Source organism: Cinclus cinclus, chromosome 2 (genome assembly GCF_963662255.1).
Source record: "Cinclus cinclus chromosome 2, bCinCin1.1, whole genome shotgun sequence".
In the NCBI taxonomy this organism is placed as follows: domain Eukaryota; kingdom Metazoa; phylum Chordata; class Aves; order Passeriformes; family Cinclidae; genus Cinclus; species Cinclus cinclus.
The window spans coordinates 62063700-62082346 of NC_085047.1; the positions used below are offsets into that span (position 1 = coordinate 62063700).

General features: G+C 36.4%; 1 protein-coding gene across 1 annotated transcript in view; it reads right to left on the minus strand.

Annotated features, from left to right (window-relative positions):
* DIAPH3 (diaphanous related formin 3) overlaps positions 1-18647 on the minus strand; it is a 203592-nt gene that overhangs the window by 42674 nt on the left and 142271 nt on the right. The window contains exons 26-27 of the mRNA XM_062514786.1: positions 14606-14701; positions 14110-14169 (exon numbers count right to left, since the gene is read on the minus strand). Of these exons, the coding sequence (XP_062370770.1) occupies positions 14110-14169; positions 14606-14701 (156 nt within the window). The remainder of the gene's footprint in view (positions 1-14109; positions 14170-14605; positions 14702-18647) is intronic.

Below are 18647 nucleotides of genomic sequence, written 5' to 3' on the forward strand. Positions count from 1 at the left end.
TATTAGGCTAAATCTGCAGTTACAGACTGAAATAGGAATAAAATGTTTTATACACTAGAGCTAAGTGGTTCTGTAGAGGAACCACTACAAGTATGAGTAAGGAAGATGGGTTAGAATAAGGATGCTACAAGATGTGGTCGGGGACAAGAAAAACTATCATTAGGTATCATTCATATGGTTACTGATGTGAATAGAAAGGAAGAAAAAAGATCTGCAAAGGATGATCAAAAACCAAATCAAAATTAGGAAAACAGGATAAAAATTAGGATATAGCTAGTAGTATCTGCAACTAAAAAGTCATTAACAGTTTATTTTTTAACTTCTAATATTAAAGATAGCCCCTTTTTTATTTGACAGGTATTGGAATGTGGAAAAGGAAGAAATTAATTCCACTTCAGCAGGCTTTGTTTTCTGTCCCATAAGAAGCAACTATTCCCAATAATATAATCCATTCTTAGACTGTAAGATTCCTGTATTTTTGACCCCAGTGAAACAAATACAAGATTTTATAATAGCAGATCTCGCTACATAACAAGTTTTCAATAAAATGATCTCAGAGCAACTGCTGTTAGGTGGATAAACAGAGACTGGGTAAGCTCAGCGGAGAGTAATTGGCTGTGTCCTGTTTTCAGTCAGCAGCTGGCAACAGAGAAAGAACAGACTTAAAGCACTGGGGTAAGCTCGGAGACTGATTAGTCAGGAAGCTATTGCTAAAGGCAGCAAGAGTAGGAGCTATCCCAGGAGCTCTCTCACAGCAGTTTCCTCTGCCCTGTGAGACACAACTGGAAATCCCTTAATGCACTCTGCCCTTCATTTATTTTTGCTACTGGACATGTGAGAGCATTTAAGAATGTTACTTTTTTGAGTAGTTGCCTGATGATGGATCACACAGAATTAAAATGATTTTATATTTCTTAGAGAAAGGGGAAGACTACCATCTACAGTACAATTATAAAACTAGGGATTACCTGAGAGCAAAGTACTTTTTATTCTGTGCTGAATGGCTGAAACGGAGTTTGCAGCTACCTACGCATCAATCCTTATTTACTCTTTATGCTGAAATTAAGAACCCACTCTGCATTCCAGGAAGGCTGCGTAACTTAAAGCCACACTGCTGATCTATTTACTTTTAATCCAGCTAGTTAAATAAAGCATAAGTAGATTAAAAAATATTATTATTGCACTAGCAGTAGAACACAAATTACACAAGCATACTCTATAGTAAAGGAAAAGAGACGAGTACCAAAATACTAGAATTTGGAAGCATAACTAAGTTAGCTATCCAAATTTAATGCAAATTTTGTTTGTATGCATGTAAGAGAGTTAGTTTTTTTTTGTCCCACAGAAGCCAGTACTATTCATTGCCTAGGACAGAATACGAACTTAAAGAGCAGCTATTCAAGCTATTGTTTCATCTGCAGTATTAACTGTGCTGTGTCCTGTTTTATTAACTCTATTATACATAGAGACAAAGAACTTAAACATGAACAACCCTTATTAGGTCTCTCAGCCTCAAGCACTTTAAATTGGAGGCGTGAACTCATTGACTATTGACAATTTATACAGACTAAATCCTGTGTAGGATGAGTATGTGTCTCTCTCTAGCCACTATGAGGAGCCTAAACACCCTAAACTGTGCATCTATTGATGAGGTATTTTATCTCTTCAAGAGATTAAATACATATATTAATTTTGGAGGTCAGTTAAAAATGCTTAATACTTGATTTCCCAGAGCAATTAACATTATGAAGCACTCTATGTGTTTAGTGCTTTGATTCTACCTTTCAGTGCAATTGTAGATGTCTGTAAAGAGAGCCTGGAGATCTCAGTTTAAGAACCAAACAATGCAAATTGTGACAAATTTCACCCACCTACCAGAAGGATAGGAAGGAGGATCCTGTAAAATACAGGCCTGGCAGCTTGACCTCATTGCTGGGGAAGGTTATAGAACAGATTATCTAGAGTGCCATCACATGGCATATGCAGGACAACCAGGGCATCAAGACCAGTCAATATGAGTTTAGGAAAGGCATGTCTTGCTTGACTGAACTGATCTCCTTTCATGACCCTGGTGACTGATGAAAGGCTGTGGATGTAGTCTACACAGACTTCAGTAAAACCTTCAACACTGTCTCCTACACCATTCTCCCAGAGAGGCTCACAGGCCATGGATTAGAGAGAGTGCACTCTTTGCTGGGTGAAACCCTGCCTGGATGGCCAGGCTCAGAGAATGGTGGAGAAAGGAACTAAACCCAGTTGGTAGCCAGTTGCTAGCTGTGTTCCCCAGGGCTCAGCACTTGGACCAGTCCTGTTTAAAATCCTTACTGATGATCTGCATGAGGGTACTAAGTGCACCCTCAGTCAGTTTGCAGATGACACTGAGCTGGGTGGCAGTGCTGATCTGCTGGAAGCCAGGAAGTTTCTGCAGAAGGACATGGACAGGCTGGATTAATGGACTGAGGCCAATTGTAAGAGGTTCAACAAGGCCAACCGGTGGGTCCTGCATTGGGTAACACCAATCCCTTGCAGCACTACAGGCTGGGGGCAGAGTGGCTGGAAAGCTGCCCAGTGGAAAAGGCCCTGGGGGTGCTGGTTGACAGCAACTGAACATGACCCAGCGTGTGCCCAGGTGGCCAAGAAGGCCAATGACATCCTGGACTGCATCAGCAATGGTGATCAGCAGGACCTGATGGCAATGGCATCCTGGACCTGCATCAGCAGGACCAGGGCAGTGACTGTCCCCCTGTACTCAGCACTGGTGAGGCACCCAAGTCCTCTGTTTATGGGCTTCTCATTACATGAAGGAGATTGAGGTGCTGGAATGTGTCCGGAGAAGGGCAATGGAGCTGCAGTTCCTTATCCTGGGAAAAAGGAGGCTCTGGATAGACCTTATCACTCTCTACAACTACTTGAAAGAACGCTGTAGCAAGGTGGAGGTTGGTCTCTTTTCCCAGGCAATCAGCAACAGGCCAAGAAGCCTCAAGTTGCACAAAGGTAGCTTCAGGTTGGACACAGGAAGAATTTCTTCACTGAATGGGTGGCAAGGCTATGACATGGGCTACCCAGGGAGGTGGAAGGGTCACCATATTTGGTAGTGTTCGAGAAATGACTCAATGTGCCATTCAGTGCTGTTGTTTAGTTGACATGGTGGTGTTCAATCAAAGGTTAAACTTGATGATGGAGGTCTTTTTCAACCTTAATGATTCCATAAAAATCCAAGCAACCCAAAACCAAAGCCAATTTCCACTCACCACCACAAAAAACAAACAAACAAACAAAACAAAACAAAACAAAATAAAATATTAGGATAGAGGGAAAGGATGGGGCACTCTATGAGCTTGTAGCATTTATTTTGACATAGCTGTCATTTAATGTTACCTCACTTTATAAATACTGACCAAACTGCAATAATGCCTCCACAAGATCCTCCCTCTGCCTAATTGCCTAATTTGACACTGTGTTCATATGAGTTAATCAGCAGATTTTGAAGCATTGGATTGACTCAGACAGCTCTTGAGCTACTGATGTTAGAGTGAGAGATTAGACTCCTTAACGTTCACTTTCTCTTAGAAAATATGGATCAAATGAGATATTTACATTTCAGATCATAGGAAGAAAAAAATATATAGGCAGTCTCCCTTCTTTGGTAATGGCAGAAATACAATGCATTCAGTGAAATAAGAATATGTCCTCAGATAAATGTTTCTGTCCTTATGCACTGAAAAGAAAGAAATTTTGGCAAGGAATTTAGAGTATTTGGGGATTAATCTCTGCTTTTGAAAATAACGTAATATTAAATAAAATCACCAAATGTAATTATGACTACAGTAAAAAACAACCAAAATCAGAAAATGCCAACCTTCTACAAAGCTATAAAAGCAGCAGAAGCCTTTATGTATTAACAGGTTTTATTCTGATCACTTCTCCAGAGCCTAGAGAACACAATGAGAAGATCACCACCTTTAAGACTTCTTTCTCTTTCTCTGGCAATATGTATCTGTAGTAACTGAAACTTTCATTAGCCCTACATTTCAGCTAATTCTGGCAGGAATTTCTTCTGTTGTTAAAAATTTTAGTTACCAAGCGAAAATACCAGGAAAACTTAGGTGCCAAAGTTAAGCTGGGTAATGAAAGCTCTCACTCAGCTGTGTTTAACCCTGGTTCATCAAGATTTATTGTTCCCTCAAGGAGAGGATTTAAACCTTGCTTTCTGTATCCCTGGAAATTTCCCTGCTGTTCATTAGCCCCTCTGCTCATGGAGTGCCACTATAAATAAGAAATTTTAGTGAGTCTACTGATTCAAATACTCATAATGGATGTGGATGGATGTTAAGGATTCCTGCCACATTCTTGGACATGTTTCTGAAACTGCATAGCTCGATTAGGTGTAGTACACAGATCCCCAAATATCATCTGAAACCCCCAAACTGGGCTGTGATATCCAAATTTGTTCCTGACCTAAAAGCTATCCTGCCTTAAGTACACAAAGTAGACTGTCTAGAGATAATTCAAGTACTTTTATGTGCACTGTATTATAATGTACCATGTACACTCATATCTTTTCAAATGCAAGGAAACAGGCTTAAAGCCTAGGAAAACAGATAAAAATAAAAACCTCTGGAATAATTATTTGCCAGTGCTGAAAATCTGCTGAGATTTCATTCCATTTCCCTGTTTATGACACTAAGTAGTCCTGATGTTATCTTTTCAATTTCTTATTTTATCATTTTGCTATGCTACAAGGAGGGAGAAAATCAAAAAACTGCAAGTTTGAATAGTGTAGAAAAAAATTCACTCTTAGTTTTCCAAATCACAGTCTTTGAATTTTTTTAAACACAGGGCAAATATGGGCAAGCTTATAGGGTCAAGTAACATTTCTCTGGTATATGAAGTTAGATAGCATCAGGAGACAAAAAAAAGCATGATAAAAACTCTTTCCCCCATGAAATAAAATACTTCACCATTACAAAGTCTTCTTTTCAAGACATCATGACAAACTATTGGAACAGAAAGACTATGCTACAAGCTAGACAGTTACAGTCTCTCAAAGAAAGAAGTATACACTAGTTATCCTCCAAGTAGTAAGAACTAACGTGTTATTTATAGTGGCACTCTGTGAGCAAAGAGGCTAATGAACAGCAGGGAAATTTCCAGGGATACAGAAAGCAAGGTTTAAATCCTCTCCTTGAGGGAACAATAAATCTTGATGAACCAGGGTTAAACACAGCTGAGTGAGAGCTTTCATTACCCAGCTTAACTTTGGCACCTAAGTTTTCCTGGTATTTTCGCTTGGTAACTAAAATTTTTAACAACAGAAGAAATTCCTGCCAGAATTAGCTGAAATGTAGGGCTAATGAAAGTTTCAGTTACTACAGATACATATTGCCAGAGAAAGAGAAAGAAGTCTTAAAGGTGGTGATCTTCTCATTGTGTTCTCTAGGCTCTGGAGAAGTGATCAGAATAAAACCTGTTAATACATAAAGGCTTCTGCTGCTTTTATAGCTTTGTAGAAGGTTGGCATTTTCTGATTTTGGTTGTTTTTTTACTGTACAATGTATAATTACACAATATTATTATTATACACAATATTATATTATACAATGTATAATTACATTTGGTGATTTTATTTAATATTACCTTATTTTCAAAAGCAGATTAATCCCCAAATACTCTAAATTCTTCTGGGAAATTGCATAGACTTCACATAGGTTTTCTGTTTGGTTAAAATAATTTTGCTTTAAAAAGTTATTGGCTATTTTTTTAATCAAAATATTACCATGCCAAGGATAAGAGCCAAACTACTTCACAGTGTATGCTGAAAGGGAATAGACTGATTAACCCACTATCTTCCAAAATCCAAATATTCTTTCCTGAAATTACTTAAACTGCAGCTTCCCATCTGGGATTTGTAACCTACCTCAATGTAAGAAAAGACGATTTGCAGACCAACCTGCTCACACTCTTCCAGATCATTCAGCGCAAGCCTGGCTATCATCTTTCCTCCTGCCATTCAGGCAAGAGCTGCATTTGACCCCTATATTTCCTTCCTTTATCACTCATGGTCTCCAGATTTGAGCCACCAAAATGCCTTCTGAGGCTTCAGATTATTTTGCTGGGTGATTGATGCAGATATTGCCCTAGGCACGTATGGTGGAAATACACAAGGCTCATCTATTTTATGAACAAAACAAAGAAGATACTGTATTTATCAAGCAACTTACAGGCACAAGCACTAATTCTGATACAACTGAACTGCCAATTTCCCTTTAGAGTGTTCAAAATCTTGAAAGTAAATCTTCCAAGTGTTCCCACCCCAACAAAAGGAAGAAGTTGAAGATAACCCTTGTTTTCTCTGCATGTGTGCACATTTTCAGAGGATTTGTTATAATGAAAAAAGTCAGGCAGAAACATAACTCCAGTATTTCTTCTAGACAACATTTTTGTTATGTTACAGCAACCACTTAGGAAAATAAATGAAACTGAATTCTCCCAAAGGGGGAAAAAATCCCAGAACAATAATGGAAGAGATTCACTTACAAGGCAAAAAAAGATGACTTAAGAAAAGTGCTTGAAAAATTTTATGAATAATATTTTGTGCTTTCTCTAAATTTTTTGAATTCCAACTGACTAAACAATGTTGCATTAACCAGTCATCACTGGAGTCACAGAACAGACTCAGGTCAGGAACCATACTTTGTTAGTATCTCAGATTTTGTCCCCAGCGAAGTCTTTAACCTGAGAAAACACATTTTTAATGTCTTTATGATGAAAACTTCCTACCTAATATTTCACTTGTGGTTTATTTGTGATTTCTTTATGAAAGCTAACCTCTTTAAGAAATATATATGTGTGTGTATCTATCTAGCTACTTTTAAAACCCAACAATATAAAGAGCTTTATGGCTGTTGTTCAGCATATCTATTATTCAGATCAAATTTCTAAAAGCCCCTGAAGAATGAGGCAGGAGTTTAGATACTACTTGTTCTTAACATTCAAAAAGCAGAAGTGAAACAGACTGGTAAATTTATATCTAAAATCTTGTTTAACAAATATGAAAAGTGCTCTGATAAGTGACAGAATCTCTTTGCTACACATATAAACTTGGCAATTGTCTTTCAATGGGAAGTTCTGTTTGACTAAAAATGAAAATACAAATATGGGTAAATTTCTGGCAATTTACAGCTCCCTTTGTAGTTTTAAGATTTTCAACTGATAAATTTTCAGCCAACTGCTTTGAATATATAACTTGCCTGCTGTAGCTTTTGGAAATCTGGTTACCTACCTAGGCGATTATGAAGCTGACATTTACTGTATGTGCAATTATGGAATATACAGTGTCACTGCTTTCAAATGTCACCTCTTTGCTACTGTTATCTTGCAGAACGTGTCCTTGCCTCCCTTGAGAGCCGTGATCTTATTCAACTAATACCAATGAACACTGGCAAAATATTTACAAAAGCAATTAGCTCTTCTGAATGTCTAATCTGACAGCTTCAAGGGGTTGCATTTCAGGAATGAAGTTGTCGAACCCCTGGAGAAAAAAAACCCTTTTTAAGGTCCACCTTGTCTCAAGGTGGTACTTAAAATTTTTACTCTGAAAAAGTTTGGGCTCTCTTTTTTGTCTGCATTATGTTCAGATATAACACTATATGATAAGATACAGGGTGAAGGATATATGTGCAACCTCACTTAGGAGTGTTGATAAGGGAAATCTCATAGGACTTTAACTAAATAGACAGGACATTTTTTATAGGAGTACAGTTCCTCCTCACCTTTCTAAATACTAGTTTCTAGTGTGTGTTTAGCTTATACTGAGGGCAAGATTGCATTTTTTTTCTGTCTAGATCAGTATTTTCACAGTAATATGCAATTACTACTAATTTTAAGTACCCTTTTCCACTCTTTACAGAGTCTTCAACCATTTTCTGCATTCAGCATTTTAAAAATAAATACATGATTAAATAAATGAGTGGTTTATACCTCTTGATGTCAGTCTATTTGAAAGAACATTTTGTTAGAAAAGGCCTGAAAAAATAATTTTCTCATTTTTCATTCTAAACTCTTCTTGCTGGCTGCCATCCCTTCTGAGTTGGAAACTTCATTCTAACATTAATTTATGAGCGTGAGAGGCTGCTAAGAACTCTGCATCAAAATTAATCTTTTTCCTAGATATTTTGGAATGAAAATTCTTCAGGGATATTTTTGTGATGGTATGTGTTTGCAACTGTGGCAATACAGAAATAGTTCTAAAGAAAGAAATAAAAATGTGTAAATTCACTTTCCTTGTCTGGATATTATTTTTTCTTTCCACACATACAAAATTGACTTTTATGGTCAGTTTCTTTGAACTCTGCTGTATTGTCTAAGAAAACAAATTATAAGCTATTATAAAAAAGTGTACATGGTTCCAGGGGAATTATTTCTGTTGGAATAAGCAGCAATTTCACTTGACCTATGAAGTCAATATTGAAGAGAAGGTTTGTTCTTAAAATGGCAACAACTGAGAACCATTTTTAATAGAAATCCTATGAAATGTTTTCCTTTCATAAGAGTGCTACAGTTATTCCATGTCTTCTACTGAGGAAACTTGTCTCTTGAGTAAAACTTCACAAAGCTTAACAAAAAATTCTCCACCAGAAGTACTGATGTTTTGTGATCACGCAGCTAAACATGCACAGTGCCTTGAAATCAGAATCTACTGTGAAGGACTGTTAATGCTCAAGAGGCTGCCTTTACTGCTAACATGTTTTGGGAAGAAAGCTATCTTCATGGGTAGCTCCTTCACTGTTAGGTACTTCCTAATGTTCAGTACATACAGATGAGGAAAAGACAGCAATATACACAGACTTAAGGAAAAATTAGGTTGAAATGCCAATCATAGATTGCTGTCACATACAATAGGGAAACAAAAATGACCTCTACGTAGTCACACTGTTTGAATCAGTATGATGAGCTTGAGCTCACTGTCAGCTTTGCTTGTCAAAAAATAAGGTAGCAGAGACATTAATATGAATATCAGATAATAGTTCTATTATAAATACGAGATGAAAATAACCCAAAAGACATGAAAAGAGCGTTTCCTTAGGCTTAATTGGGACAGAATGGCATTACTACATAAGGGTTTTATTTAACAGAAGTCTTTAAAATGCTTCAGACTACACATGACATGAAAATTATTCTATTGTGTATAGACTTATGAACAAACAGCTACAACAATTACAACCATCTCTTACCATGGAATTTTGATCTCAATACAGAAACAAGACCTTTTTGTCACCTTTAGAAATGTAGTCCACAATGTAATTACTGATTATGACAGAAAGATTTCCTTTCAACCTCTGCAGTCTCGAAAAGCTATCTGTATTTTTTTGCTTGCATTTCATTATAGCTTTTATTTTCTCACAGCATTATTAATATGATCTGCTTGTAAAGATAAACTCTTTCTGATGCATTTGAGGTATGTGTTTATATGCAATCCAAGCTGCATCTCAAATTTGTATTCATGCAATTCAGGTAGCATTAGCTTGGTTAATGCTACTGCAAATAAATGTGTAGCCATAGCAGCAGAGAACTTGATGCAGGCTGCAAAACCTGACCAAAAACTCAGTGAATAATGCAGCTTTCTGTGCTGCAGTGGGCTCTGTCCTGCCTTGGATATGCTGCTCCATGTATCTGGACCTCAGGAGCTTGAAATAAGCATACAAGCTGCAAATATGCCTTTATGCCTTGACTCTTGTAAATAATTGATAAACTCAGATCAGCCATAGCTAATTGCTGCTTGAAACGATCTTTTAATGTGCAAAATCCTGATCACTGAAAATTAAGTGCTTTCTGCTGCTTCCTAAATAAAGAGCTCCTCTGTTAGATGCTATGGAATCCTAAGCACACCACTAAAACTATACCAAAACTTTGCTTATTTCAAACAATGCTCTGAACTGGAATTGCAGCAAAAGCATATTCCACAACATTGACTGCAGTCCATGGTCCCTGCAGTTAAACCCAGCTGTAACATTAACAGGTAGTTTTGCACATAGTAGGCAATTTAAAAATAAAAAATACTATGAACGGGAACAAAATATACTAACTGTATCTATATCCACTAAAATTTAGTATATATTACTTGCATTCTTAAGGCATTAAAACACTTCCAAGATTTAGCAATGTATCTTATTTCTGTTAGTTATGCAGCAGGAATTTTTCTCCACAAGAAATACTGTAACTTGATGGGCCTTGCCACAAACATTAGAAATACAACTGGTAATTCTGGTCAACAAAATAGAGCAGATTTAATCTTGACAAAACCTACATATCACAGAATCACTAGGTTGGAAGAGATCTTCAAGCTCATCGAGTCCAACCCATGCCCTAACACCCCAACTAAACCATGGCACCGAGTGCCACATCCAATCTTTTTTTAAACACATATAATGCTAGAAAGAGGCAATCTGTTCAATAACAGAAGAATGCAGTAGGATTGAAAATAACACACATTCGGCTACCATGGAATGTGGCATGAGAATGAGTACTCCCTTTTAATTAGCAGTACCAGCTAAACACTGCCAGAGCTTTCAGGGGAGCTCAACAGATCATGAAAAGAAAAATGGTTTACACAATAGTTATCATTTCACTAAATTTATTATTGCTCTTTTTTTTTTTCTTAAGCAGTCTATTCAGTTAAAGGAAACAATTTCAGTTCTCAGTTCTACACCTGAGCAGCATTGGCTTGCTCCTCTGTATTAGTTTGTTTTACAGGGTTTGGCTAAGCCTGAAGAGCAAATGCTCGTTTGATTCCTTGTGTAGCATTGTACTGAGGGTGGCACTGGCAATGGTTAGAAAAGTTTCCTTCCTGCTTTCATTCATATGACAGCTATGGAGAAAGTGTGCATTCAGGCTGTATTTTTCTCCCTTGTCTTACCATATGAGACATGGAACCAGCTTCCTGTCCTGTGTTTATGCAGGATAGAGTTAATTTTCTTCTTAGTAGCTGGTACACTGCTCTGTTTTGAATTGAGGTTATGAAGGATGTTGATAACACACCAATGTTCTAGTTGTTGCTCATCAGTGCTTACTGTAAGTCAAGGAATTTTCAGGTTCCCGTGCTCTGGGATGCTCACAGGCTCTGCATGTGCCCTGCTCAGTGGGCAAGGGCACAATAAACTGGGGGGATCATAGCTGGGACAGCTGACCCAAAATGGCCAAAGGGATGCTCCATACCATAAGGCATCAGGCTCAGCATGCAAACTGAGGAAGTTGATCAGGAGATGCTGATTGCTAGGAAGAGACTGGCTCAGCATTGGTCCACAGGGGTGAGAAATTGTATTGTGTGTTATTCGATTCTCTTGTGTTTCATTCCTCTCGCTCCCTCTACTTTTTACTCCTCCTCCTTCTCTCTCCCTATATTCTTCTTCTTATTATTATAATAATTATTATTATTAACCTATTTTAATTATTGCACTGTTCTTTTCTCAACCCATGAGCTTTATCTTTTTCCATCCCACCAGGGAAGACAGAGTGTATGGCTGCAAGGTATTTAATTGCCAGCTTGGGGTTATAACACTATTTATGCTTTGATCTGATTTGGTTTCCACTTTTTAAAGAGAAATATCTTTAATCATAATTACTAAACTAGATTTTATTAATTTGGATGGTTATGTTTTGAAACAGAAGAGATTAGTTAAAACTTGATGGCATCTGCCCAACAGAGATTACTACACTCTTAAGGATTCAGGACAGATATTTGAAGTCATGGCTTGTAATTATTTTTGACTGTATGATGAATCATAGCTATTAATCTGCAGTGTGCATTAATAAAATATATCTACAATAAGTAAATCTGTCAGTCTCAGCAGAATAAACAGTAACCAAACCAGTTACCAGTTAACCCAAACAGCCAAAATCAGTACAGAAGCAAACACGGAAAGTGTTTGAATTGCTACTAAAGAACTTTCAGCAATCTCCACATATTTTAGCATTACAGTAAGACAGTGGTTTTTTTTCCCATGATATAAAATTTGGCATCCTTTTGAAGATGGAAAAAAAAATTAGCAAATTAGGAATGACCAAGCCCATACTTCTGTCTAATAAAATATCCCGGTTTTTCTGAGGTGGGCTGAAGTCACAGACTTTTTGCTCATATGGTATGTACATGTAACAGACCACTACATACAGCATTCATCACTTATTATACACATATAGATAGAAAGAACAGGCTATTGAGCATATATCTATATATCAGATATAAAGTGCAAGAAAAAATGATAAAAAGAACAATACTAACATTATACATTGTTGAACTCAGAAACAGAAAATTAAAGAACCTTAATCATTATAATTCCTATCTTGACTGACCACATTAACTTCATTAAAGTTATTATTCAAAATTTGACTTTGACACTCAGGGTCTAGAATTCATTCTAGACAGTATGTAACCTAAATGACCATATCTTTCTACTAAAAATGAAATAAAGGTTTTGAACTCACCATGATCTACACCAGGTTTAGTGCTCTATTTGGCTCCAGATAGGAGGATATAACACACAGACATTGTGACAAGTGTCAACAAATCAAAAACATGCTAATGAATTCCTTAAAAGGAAGCTCAGATCTGTACTAGCCTGTTTCTGAGCTAACAAGACAACTGAAAGAAACAATGAATTAATTTTAAAATGTGTTAGAATTAGACTGCCTCAAAATGCTCTGTAGAAAAACTGTCTTTGATAACAACAACAACAACAATTCCAAGAGTTTACTTTTACTCTTCTCTCCAAGTCAGACTTCTGAACTTCAAACTTTAGCATCAAATTATATCCACCTGATATGCAAATCTTTGCATGGTTTAGACTAAGATTTTTCAGCATTAAAATTTTGGCGATTGTGAGTGTTTTTTTGTTTTGTTTTTTAAGCTGAAACATGGCCATGATGTTTGACCAAAGGCAATTAAGTTTGAAAACTGGAACCTACAGTCTGTCCACAAACAGTTACCTAGATGGAATGTGCTGATAAGATGCAGTATTTCAATATGACTGCCCTTACAAGCAGAAACACTTAAAGGATAAATTCAGATGTGGTCTATAGTCATTATTCAAATATCAATATGTTATGTGCTAGACAAGTATCTGTCAAATATACTTGATTATTTTTTGATCCAATTTCTGTAATTATCTACAAACTGTCCTTTCAGCTTGTTTTCTTCAAGTTTGTCTATATATGCCAAATTCAACAGGTTTGAGGGGGGAGTTTTGCTACACTTAGTGAAATAAACACTTAAACAAGGTATAATTAATATAATCAATTTTATGACATCTGCTTTATAAAACCTGCAGTGCATTTAAATATCAAAAAATAGTGCAATCTGCTTTAAAAACTAAGAAAGAAGATTTTTTCCCCCATTATTATAATTTCTCTTTAACAGAAGGACTATAGATATAAACTTTTTCCTGAGATTACTAGTCATGAGCACTCTGAACTCAAGCTTAATTAAAACACAGCAAATATAGTAATATTCTGCAGATTATCTAACAAAGCTATCAGGCACCCACACCTGCAGTGTAACTTTTCTTACAATCTTACTGATTACAGTGAGATAGTTCAGTAGTTTATGAATAACTGAAATAAAATGAAAACATTTACTATAACTTTGTTGAGACAACACTCCTTTTGAATTATACTGATAAACAATAGCTTAAACCATTCCAGCTATAGCACCAAGAAAACCAAGACAAAGAAACACAGAATAAATGTCAAAAGTTCACAGATTTGGTATAATAGGCACTTAGCAACACTTGAAACAACGCAATCTCTGCTTTCTGTTACAGTTCCAAAAACTCTAAAAAACTTGCGTAATAATTCTTAAGGATTATAAAAGTACTACAATTTAAAAACATAATCAAAATTTAAATAAATAAAAATCTCACAAAAAATACAAGAGCTTTGCAGAGTTAGTATAGTTTCAGGATGCAATATTCAGACGATTCTTAAAAAGCAAGCTCCAATATGCTTTAGTACTCCACTAATGTACAATACTGAATAATCACAGCAGTCCTGAAAGCACAGATCAACTATATAAGCTAAGCTAAGAAGTGCATGCAATTCGTGAATGTGGTTCATTACCATGGTTACAAGCTTTCAGCACGGGACGTTGTGTGGTTGGACTGAGATTTTGTGGTACGTCTGCAAAAGCAAAGAAACAATAGAAATAAAACACCTGTTTGAAAGCTACTAGAGCATTACAACATTACAAAGCAGAAGCTTAGGAATTATGAATTAGGAGTTAGGTATTTCTTAGCATAAACAACAGTTATATACCAGAGAAATAATTTGACTCAGACAAACGTATGGAGCAAAATAACTTTCACTTCCCCATACAACTATAAACCCTAAAAATTTAAAGTAAATTTGGCTGTATTGAGAAGTCTTGTCATAATGGTCTGAGTACAGTAAGTTCAGTACATTAATTTCCAGTCTTACTGACATAAGCAACAGTCTGAACATCCCTGAAAACTGTCATTGCACAAAAGAATTAAACCTGACAGTATCTAAATTCTAGAGGACTGGACCCATGCTTTTAACTTTCTCTGGAAAATAAGATCTAAAACAGAATATTCACCTTTAGACCTTGGTGTCCTTTTCCTTCGGTCTCGAAAAGCCGCACCTGACTGCAAGGCCTCCAGCAGGCTATCCATCACTCCCGTCTCCTCACCTTCTGTAAAGGAAAAAGAAGGAACCCTCTTGGTTACCATAGCAATATCAAAGCATAAAGAATAACACCAACAAAGAACAATAATAATGGATACCTATAGTATTGTTAAAACTATTAATTTCAAACTTTGACCAGTGCTTCAATATTTAGAAATTGCTCTCTTGCAATTAACCACAACAGATTTAGTCTTCTAGCGACTGAACTAGACCAAATTCTTTTCCACTCATTTCATATTATTCTTTCTCTATACAGAGTCAAGCATAGATTTAAGTGAAATGTCATTTCACTCATACTTTCATTTCAGTACTCATCTACAACTGCAAATAATCACTCTCATGCCAGCTTTCAAGAGCTGTCCCTTATATGATTTGTTACATTTGACAAAAGATCATTCAGTTATTGTGATAAAAAGTTGAAATTGTTTCTCAGTGAGGAGTGGAGCGAACAGTATTGGACTGGATAGGATGCAGTGATATCCATAAGTAGTTTAAATCAAAAGCCATTTTCTGTTCACATTTAATAACCTCTGGCCAATATTAAATAATTGATGTAGTTCAGGAAAATTCTACTTGTCGAATTACATGCTTATAATGCCTAACAATAGACACAGGTGTATAATAACCCCCAAAAGAATTATGACTGTTATCTGAGATGGTAACCAAATGCAAGTATTAAACACTCTCCTTTTACTTCTTAAATAAACATATCAAAAAGTGTTACATTCTTGAACCTTGTTTCCCCATTGGATGTATGCATGGGAGAACACTGAACAGAACTCAAGGGATTAACTATGCAACAAAAAATCTCTATGGAGGAATTAAGAATTCCATTATAGAAATCTCATTATATTCCACTGGCAAAACTCTCTAGGTCAACACACATCTTGGATGGAGTCAGCAGTCATTGCTAGCAGTGAATATGTAAATCAGGATCCAAACTACCTGGTGCATATAACAAAATGTCAAGTACATGGGGACAGTCACTGCCCCGGTCCTGCTGGCCATACTACTGCTGATACAAACCAGGATGCCAGTAGCCTTCTTGGCCACCTGAGCACACAGACTGGCTCACTTTCAGCTGCTGTCAATCAACACCCCCCTGGGCCTTTTCCACTGGGCAGCTTTCCAGTCACTCTGCTCCCAGCTTGTAGCGTGGCAGGGGATTATTATGACCCACATCTAGGACCCACCAGAGGGCCTAGATGAATACCATACAACTGGCCTCAGCCCACTGATTCAGCCTGTTCAGATGCCTCTGCAGAGCCTTTCTGTCCTCCAGCAATCAATACTTGTCACCCATCTTGGTGTCATCTGCAAACTGAAGGGGCACTCAATTCCCTCATCCAGATCATTGACAAAGATACTAAACAGGACAGGGCCCAACACTGAGCCCTATGGAGGGTTACTCATGGGCAGCCATCATCTGGATGTAACTACTCACCACCGCTCTTTGGGCTCAGCCATCCAGCCAGCTTTTTATCCAGGAAACAGTAACCCTTAATCTTCTCTTTTCTCTCTACTCTGTACTACCAGACTAGTTTTCAACCTTAGACAAAGTGCTATACACAAAACCAAATAAGCAAAAATTAGCAAAAGCATCATGATTTTGCCTAACATTTATACTTATGGCAGGAATAGAATAAACATAAAGACTGAAATACACAATGTTTTATCATTTTGCTTAGTGTTTGCTATAACATGCTTTATTATGCTGAAGTTTGCTGTCTTGTGACTAATGGACTATCACACCTATTAGTATGACTTGGAATATACCTTATAAAAAATCACTCAGATTATGTCTTCAGCTTCCTACTTGTTTGTTTGTTCAGCTTTGGGTTTTTATTTGCTTTTTTTTTGTTTGTTTTTGGTATTGTTTTGGTTCAGATTTCGTGTGTTTGTTTTTTTTTTTCCATGTTGGTTTGGTGGGGGGGGGGGGTTGTTGGTTTTTTAACTTTCTCCATCTGATGTCATGCAATTCTCTAAAATACTAATGTCTGGAATAAATATAGTCAGTGAATAGTTTCAAACCAACATGATGCCTGATGAAATTTTGAGCCAAGCCATTAGTAAGGAACATGAATACTAGAGGAAAGCTTACAAGCATTTTGGTAATAGTAGTTCAAAAAAAGATTAAATAGTATCACAGTCACTAAAATGATACCATTAATGTCTATGGAAAAGAGTTCATAAATTTTGTTTTAGGAAGTAGGACTAACAGAAGGAAAATGTCAATGCTATTTCAGCATATAATTTATTTCCTCTTAAGCCTGTCCAAGACTACTACAGATTTCACAGTAAATTCAAAAACTTAACAATTTTCACTACAAAATCCCTGGTTACTATAAAAAGGTTCATCAAATAAATTAAAAAAAAAACAAAAAAACCCACAAATATTGCAGACTCATAACTTCTTGCAGTAAAGCTGTAACATTTATGTGCACTATCTTTTTTTCACTTTTATCCGAAATAATCTGGTAGTCACAGAGTATAGATTTGTGTTTCCATTGACATCCAAAACAGTACTAGAAGAATAAATGTTAGTAGATTGAAACTTGAATTAAAAAACTCCTCTAATAGTTGTCCTGTATACATTGATATATTGAAACAGGCTAACCACTGCAAATGAAAGCATTCATACTTAACAATCTTTGCACCCAGAGCATGTAGAAAGCATGGTTTTCAAAGTCGTACAGCTCCAGTAAGCTCCAAATTCTGGTTTCTGATACCTATATCAGCAGCTGACTGTGACAACTTCTATCAAGTTATGCAGGTAAGTTATGCAATTACCAGTACCCATACGCTTAGTAACATTGTCCAAGTGTCTATGATGGGAAGATTAGGAAATGAGAGTCCACCATGCAGTATTTGAGAAATCTTTTAAATTACCTTGGAGAGCTGTATACAACATTGCTACCATGACAGTACAAGAGTCACAAATACTGTTCAATATTAACACTTCCTAAGGGACCTTTAAATCGGCTTTCACAAGCTGCTACAGATGATTGGCACCAGTCCCAACTGGCTTTCTAATTAGTCAAGTGTATCAATCTTTTGACAACATAGAACTAGGAATTCTAGTTGGCTTGCAGATAGCTACATAGCCCACATTAATTCCTTTGAGAAAGATACCCTTTTATGATTGAAATGATCTCTTTTCCCTCAATTGCAGAATACAAGATTTAAACACTTTTTAATATCATACCTAATTAAAACTCATATGACTGTGTTTTAAATACCATCTAAAGGAGAAGTAAACTTCTCAAAGTAGCCAGTGAGTCTTGCCCTTGACATTTCAGTGCCAAGTCAGATATAAACATCCTAATTTCATAATTACATCTTTAAAAATGTTAAGAATATTAAAGACCCTTCTCTTCTAGTGCACTGAGTACCATTAGCTTTATATGTACACCTATAATGTCTTATAATGATAGCAACAGATACTGCAGTTAGTAGTAACACCTACATTTCATGTACTGATAAAGAACAAATTGTATATACCATAATTCCAGGAGCAGTAGTCCACTGACATGATAGAATCACAAATATCATTAGCAATGTAGTTTTATAAAAAGTGTTGCAAAAATATTATTTTGGATGAAAAATGTTTTATTTTTACAGTTCCTCTGAACCTGTCCAATATAAAATAAACCACAGAACACTTGGACTCCGAAAGTTCACTTTACCAGCAGAAAACATAGTAATATCCCTGTTTCCTTTTTCACAGAACCAAATCTTTATTCAGCTACTCTTTTCACAAAAGAAAATACTAAAAAGTTTCAGAAGAGCAAACCAGGGATTCTTTAGCATGGTTTCTGTTCATGTCCCTTACTCAATCTGTACACTTAAGAGATTTAGCTACAGGGATTTTGACTATCATCTTTCCGCCGCCTTTATTTATGGCATTGCAACTACATGCAGCTTTTTGTTATATTGCATGTAATGAAAATTAC